The sequence below is a fragment of the Poeciliopsis prolifica genome, unplaced genomic scaffold (genome assembly GCF_027474105.1).
Source record: "Poeciliopsis prolifica strain line A6 unplaced genomic scaffold, Auburn_PproV2 SCAFFOLD008, whole genome shotgun sequence".
Taxonomy (NCBI): Eukaryota; Metazoa; Chordata; class Actinopteri; order Cyprinodontiformes; family Poeciliidae; genus Poeciliopsis; species Poeciliopsis prolifica.
The window spans coordinates 2,320,464-2,327,155 of NW_026562383.1; the positions used below are offsets into that span (position 1 = coordinate 2,320,464).

The window sequence follows — 6,692 nt, forward strand, 5'->3', positions numbered from 1 at the left end:
CAATACTTTATTTGCTGAAGAGTTACTGTTTGTTTTCGATTCCTTTATTTGCAAAAGTAATCATTGTGTTTAGATTTGTTTTGTTAGGATTTTATATGAGACAAACATAAACTACAACATCATTGTGAAGTTAAAAGAAAGGATTCATAAGTCTTTATATACAAAAATCTAATATATATATATATATATATATATATATATATATATATATATATATATATATATATATATATATATATATATATATATATAATTTTTTATATAAAAAGTCAAATGAATGCATAATGTTTTACGCAAGCCGTTGGAAACGAAACACATGTTGTGATCAGATCGATACGTGGTGGTGGCTGCATCATGCTGTTATTCAATATGTGTAAGGAAGTTAATGAGAGAAAGAAGGTAAAGTAAGTGACGTTAATTACTGAAAGAAAGAAAAAAACTCATATGGTGCAAAAGAGTTGAGACTGGAGCTGAAACCCTGCAGCTTCATTCAACCATAAACCTTCAGCCAGAGCGACAATGTTAGAACGGACCAGTCAAAGTGCAGCTCTAAATTCCACTTAAATGTCCAAAATTGCTGTCCATGAAATCTCTCCATCTAACCCAACTTTGCTTGAGCTGTTGTGAGAATAAGAAGAGGCAGAGTGTTAGTCTCGATGTGTGCAAAGAGAAATACACCCAACATGTTGCGATTATAACTGCAGTGGAAGTTCTGCAAAAATGTAGACCTTAATTCAAATACACAGGAGACTTCTATGGAACAAAAAAATTGTATCCTTAAGAGAAGCTGCAGACGGCTGAATCAAAGCCCGGACAGATCCACTTGTTGCTGAACTGTTTGTATCCTTCGGCGTCGGTCAGCTTGCTTCCTGGAACAGAGAAGAAACCCAGAACCTCATCACCGGATTCCTCAGCAGGAGTCGCACAAGCAGACAGATTAATGGTCTGAGGAGACACGCTTCAGTCACCGTTGATGAGGTTCTGCAGACTGCAGAAGTTGGTGCCGTTGTCGGCCGAGTTTTTGGACCCTTCGGACGTCGCCTCGCCCTGTTGAGCAGAAAACATTGAGGGCAGCTGATTGAGGAATCTCAGGAAGACCGTTGGACTTCCTCTGATTTACCGCGTCAGACAGTCTTCAGTCTGTCGAAGCTGCATCATGACCGCAACAGATGCTGTTTGGTGTGACTGGAACTGAAACCTCAGCTTTGACGTCCATTTTCAGGCGAATTTGGGGGCAGATCCGACTGAATGCGGATAGTTCTGAATTTTAAAAGCAGGATTTTGTTTAAAAAGGCTGTAAGCAGTTAACAGCAGTTAACATCCGGCTATTTTTATTCAGAATAAGGTCAGAGGATACCGAGACCAACACACTCTTCTATCATGTTAAAAGTGGGGCAAAGACTCTAACGCATTAATTTTGATTATTTAATTACACAGGTTATAATATGTTAAACATTTTTTTTTACTGCACTTAAGCACATTTTTGCTCCAATCAGAACCTCATTTCCAAAAAAAAAACTGACAAGCAAACATTCACCAAGCCAAGGTTATTACAGCCAACTGAATGAAAACTGGAACACCTTAAAGTTTGAACAGCTGATGCTTTTAAATGAGCTTAGCTTTTAACAGAAACACCCTAAACATATCTCTTCATCAAAAAAAGAATTAAATTTTACACACTTCCGAGTCAACACGATGACATTGTCGGTTAATTAAATGCATACGACCACGACAATGTATGTTGTCCAGAAACGAGGACGCTTCTGCAAGATTCTTCCTTCCTTCCTCCTGCTCCCTTTTTGGTCAAGCGTGTTTGCCAGTTAACAAGAAAAATTGCTAAGTTGAGCAAATAAACCGGTCGATTTATCAGCCTGAAAGGTTTTCTGCCATCACTTACCGTCACTCTGCAGATGGTGGACTGCTCCAGAAGAAACTGGAGGATGTTCAGCGTCTTGGTTCTGGGAGACGTGTGTGTGGCCTTGATCAGATACGGAGCTGAGGACACAAGCTGGACAGCAGACACTGCAGTCAGTCTGGTCTGCACATTTTAAACATCTGCACCCAAAGCCAAAGGCTTTCACGGGTTGTGGTGAGACTGTCAGTGTGATTCTGTAATCCTTTGCAGATAAGTTTTTGTTCCCCAGAACAACCTGGTTTCTTTTGTCTCTTTCTAAAATCATTTGCTCATTTCAGTTCTTATCATATCATCTGTGAAAGCACCTGTAATCAAGAACATGTCGTCAGCACACTGACCACTACAAAAGTTCAAGTCAAGTCGTTGTATTTTACCCCTAAATAAAATCCAGTAAATTATCCTTCTACTTGTAGCTAAGCATAAATCCAGAGAGGAAGCTGGAATTGAACTCATGACCTTCAGATTGTGAACTCTTTCTCTAATTAGTCTGACTAATCAGAAACTTCTGATTTCATGAGTCAGATTGCTATTTTGATTGTAACAAACAACGTGGATCTCCTCACTTAATGGACAGAAAACTCGACTCGGTGCGTTCTGATTGAACAATGTGCTAAATGACAATGTTCTGACCTCGTAGGAGCACTTCTCCCCTTCATCCAGACAGCTTCCCTTCACCTGCCAGGTCTGGATCTGGTTCACCAGCCTGCCGCTAACGTTCCCGCAGTCAATGCCAAACAACCTGCCGAGCAGAGAACGGTGACCAGAAAAGGCAACAACGGTGTTAAATCGATCAGATCTTCACTTCTGGAAGGAGACGGGAAGGAGAAGAGATGCTGCAAACAACTCTGTGTTAATCCCTCACAGCTGGGATGGAGGCCATAAAACATTTCCACTCGAATCAAGAAACAGAATCAGCCTCACCATTTGATTTTACATTGTGCGGTGCTGCCGGACAGAGAGGCAGTCACTGCCGCCGCCGCAACCAGAGCCGAGGTGAAGAAGAAGAAGAGTCTGGAGTCCATGGTGAGGTTCTGTCTCCGAGTCCTCAGGTCAGACGGACCTGGAGGCAGCTGGGTCACAGGAAACAAACTGGAAACAAGAGGCAGAACCCAGACAAGTTACAGGGATTTCTACAAGCGTGAAAAAAAAAAAAAAACACGTGGGAAGGTTGGATGTTCCTGGTGACCTTGGCTGCAACTAATTCACACCTAATGTGGAACTGATCAGAAGAAAAAGGTCAAGAGGGCAGCGAAGTAAATTATCCAGGCCAGAGGTCAAGTGCTGGTGGAACAACAGAAAACAAAATAAAAGAACTTTGTTTTTTAGGAAATATTTATAGAAGAAAGTGGAATATGTTGAATGTTGTGTTATTGCATCAAATATTAGGAGTGTATGCAACAAAATAAAAGTTGGTATCTTTGGTTGAAAAGCCATGTTTGCCTAAACGCAGCATGTCAGGACAAACACCTCATACCAACTGTTGAAGCTGCAGTATGTAACTTTCTTTTTTTTAAATACATGTTTAGCATCTATTAAAAAAGGTGGCGGGTCGTAAACACCTCGATGTCACCATATTGTGACATCGTTGCCCAGTCACAATTTTTAAATCTTTTTCATCCTGCAACACTTTTCCATCCAGGTTTGTCCTGGATTTAGCTTCGCCTGTCTTAGCACCAACTATGACCTGCCGAATCCCCGAGGCATGACGCTGCCACCACCATGTTTCCACATTGGAGATGGCGTGTATCCCTTCCCCTTCCTCAATCAGGTGACTTCTGAAGGCAACTGGTTGCACTAGATTCTGTTTATGGGCTGAAAAGCACTTGTTTTTTTCTTGTAGGAAACAAACCAGTCAGTGTACATGTTCACATAATCTATTCATCACGCTGCTGAAATGTGCCGTTGAGCTTTTTTTTCTTGAAATGCAGTTGTCTAACTAATCTCATGAACTCAAGTCCTGGTCGGAAATCAGTTATCGTTCCCACAGTAATCCTGGATTCACAGTTGCAGGAATGAATTATGACGCTGTGAGAATGAGTCACCTGATGCCAAAGAGCCTGACCTTCAGGAGAGAGAAAAACGCTTTCTGCTCGCTTACTACTAGACTGACAAAAATTTTCAAAGCCAAACACCCGCCCCCCCCTCAAGAACTCGGCTGCATTGTGTGGCGTCCTCACTTCATCTTCAACTCACACACACAGCAGTGTGTGCTATGGAGTAACTCCACTTCATAGAACACAGTTTTAAATTACTGAGAGACAAAAACAGAAGCCAGTGTCTAAGGGTGAGGCAGAACTAGAAGACAATCATTTCTAAATACAAAAGCAGGAGTCATGGAGCCACACAGCCTGACTCCTGGTGAACTCTACTTACCTGGAACTTGAGGAGTTCCTGTCAAATGACCCCCACTGGGAGGGAGACACAAAGGGAAACTGACACCACATGGACACCGACAATCTGGGACATTCATTTTTTATCGTTCAGTGTCGGCCATTTCTTCTGGGTCCCGAGAGCACTGCTTTAAATCTATGAAATGTTTCACATTTTGTCACTTTGTGAACACAAACTTCTGTGTATTTTACTGGAGTTGTATTCCACCATTTTGGAAATTGGAAAGAAAAGTGTGAATACTGTTTTTTCATTATTATTATTATTATTATTATTATTATTATTATTATTATTATTATTATTATTATTATTATTATTATTATTATTATTATTATCATCATCATCATCATCAACAAAAAAACAGTGAGCATTTGTCAACATTTCCTTCTAATGTCAATCTCCTGAATAAAGTCCATGAAATAAAATTCTCTGTGTTTGCAGCTCCATTTAAGTATAAATGCAGCTGTTCCAAAAATAACAGCTGCTTTTGTTTTTGCCTATTTTAGTGCAAATATCTCTGTACACTTGAAATAAGATAAAACTAACTTACAAGCAACATATAGGAGCTTGTTTTGGGTCAGTAACTTCTTAATATTGATGAAAAAGTATTAAGTCCACTGGCAAATAATTTCACTTTTAACATGGGGAAAATGTTTTATTCTAAGTGACAACATCTGCCAGTGGGGCTAGAACTTCTTTAAATATTCATCATTAAGGAATTACTCACTTAAAACAAGCTGTCAAAGTAAAAACCCAATTCAGAATCCCAGCCCCCAAAAGTCTTGCACTATTGACTCTGAGAGGATGACTTTGAAAAGCACTCCACACTTTTCAGCTTTATAATTAGAAAAAAAGAAACAACTTGAAAATCATGTCTCATTTTCCTTCTACTCTACAGCCAGGCATTGCTTGGTAACGTATCTGAGCTGAATGAGGAATTACATGACACTTAACCAGCTCTCTATCAATAGTTCTGCTTTTGTTTTGCAAGATTCAGTTGGTGGTGTGACAAGAAAGTACAGAGATAAACTTTGTTTAATTTCCCGTCATCAGGTTTACATCTAAAACATGACACTTACTTAATTATCAGTGAATAAAGCTTAAGAAGTGCATTAGAAAGAATGATTCTTATTTAATTTTTTTTAAGTTAATGCCCATATGGAAATGAGCAATCGCAGCTAAAGGTGCGGTTTCAGACTTTGGTTACGTTCCTCAGGGTCAGATTGAGATCAGCGTGTGGTTGACGTCCCCGCAGGAGTCCCTGAAGCTGGAAGACAGCATGCATGAGAGCTCTTGGATCTAAACCACACCTGACTGTGTATGTGTGTGTTTTTATTTTTTTATAAAGATAATTAATAGTTTACCATCTTTACGACTTGTTCGAGCATGGTTTTATCCAGCTCCTGGTGGGATTGGATAGTAGCCTGAAAGAATACTAGCACTGCTACAGAAACACAACGAACAGGTTTTAAGAGAAGGTTTCCTGTTTGTATGGGATTCATAATAAAATCACGCTCACCGCCGTCTGCTTTATTCTCAGAAGGAAGGACCGGTGCTGACCCAGTAGGAGAATCTGTCACATCCAGGGTCGGAGAAAAGGACACTCAGAAGACACAGACATCCACTTCAGTTTGGCAAACTGCTCTGTAATATCACATTTCCACTGATTGTAAACAGCTGTGCTCACCTGTCTGTGTGGCTCCTGAGGCCAAACAGCTGATAAACAGGAGCAAAAGCAACATGCTGAGGTCAAAATCCAGTCAAAAGGAAACAGATCCTTCTGGTCCTGTCTGAGCGTCTGGCTAGGATTTGGTCTATTCAAGGACGCTGTGCCTTCACAGCAGGGTGTGTCTCATAAGAAATAAAGAACTTCCATGAAGCTTCATCACCATGAGGGTGATGTGCTTTACAGAATTATGTAAAGGAAATGAAAGTTCTGTTTAACGCTAAGTGTTGAAGAGGCAGTATTATGCAAAATCAACTTTTTTGAGCTTTACATGTTATGATGTCATTCTTTCATCAGAAAATATACCTGGACTGTTGCTTTGATTCTTTCATTCATGTTTGAGAAGTCCTTTGATTCAGCTATGAAAAAGGTCTAGATGGACCTAGCTCCGCCTTCGAGATGAAGCTCCTCCTCAGAGATGAGGTTTCCAAGTTCGCCACAGATTTGCATGACCACAGATTTCAGACAAGATCAACATTGGCCCCTAACACCAGCTAACACCGGCTAACACCAGCTAACACCAGCTAACGCCAGCTAACACCAGCTAACGCTCTCTTGTGAAATTATTAAAGATGTTTCAGGTCAAACTAGAGACAAAGAGGCTGGAGCTAATCAAAAAGAGTTTGTAGTAAACAAATTGCAGTGAATAAATGATGTCACTGA

At 40.3% G+C, this 6,692-nt stretch overlaps 1 protein-coding gene across 3 annotated transcripts; it reads right to left on the bottom strand.

The window, feature by feature from the left end:
• Window positions 1–274: 274 nt before the first annotated feature.
• wu:fc46h12 (uncharacterized protein LOC568958 homolog) lies at window positions 275–6,120 on the bottom strand. Of its 3 annotated transcripts, none has more exons than XM_055033433.1 (7): window positions 5,991–6,120; window positions 5,823–5,876; window positions 2,837–3,004; window positions 2,546–2,654; window positions 1,898–2,008; window positions 969–1,047; window positions 275–869 (listed from the first exon to the last, which is right to left on the bottom strand). In XM_055033433.1, exons 3-7 carry the CDS (start codon window positions 2,935–2,937, stop codon window positions 778–780), a joined length of 492 nt encoding a protein of 163 aa, XP_054889408.1. In that variant the 5' UTR covers window positions 2,938–3,004; window positions 5,823–5,876; window positions 5,991–6,120; the 3' UTR covers window positions 275–777. The 3 variants fall into 3 exon arrangements, with proteins under 3 accessions (XP_054889408.1, XP_054889409.1, XP_054889407.1); XM_055033434.1 differs by having other exon boundaries at window positions 5,823–5,906; XM_055033432.1 differs by lacking the exons at window positions 5,823–5,876; window positions 5,991–6,120 and adding an exon at window positions 4,093–4,143.
• Window positions 6,121–6,692: the final 572 nt, after the last annotated feature.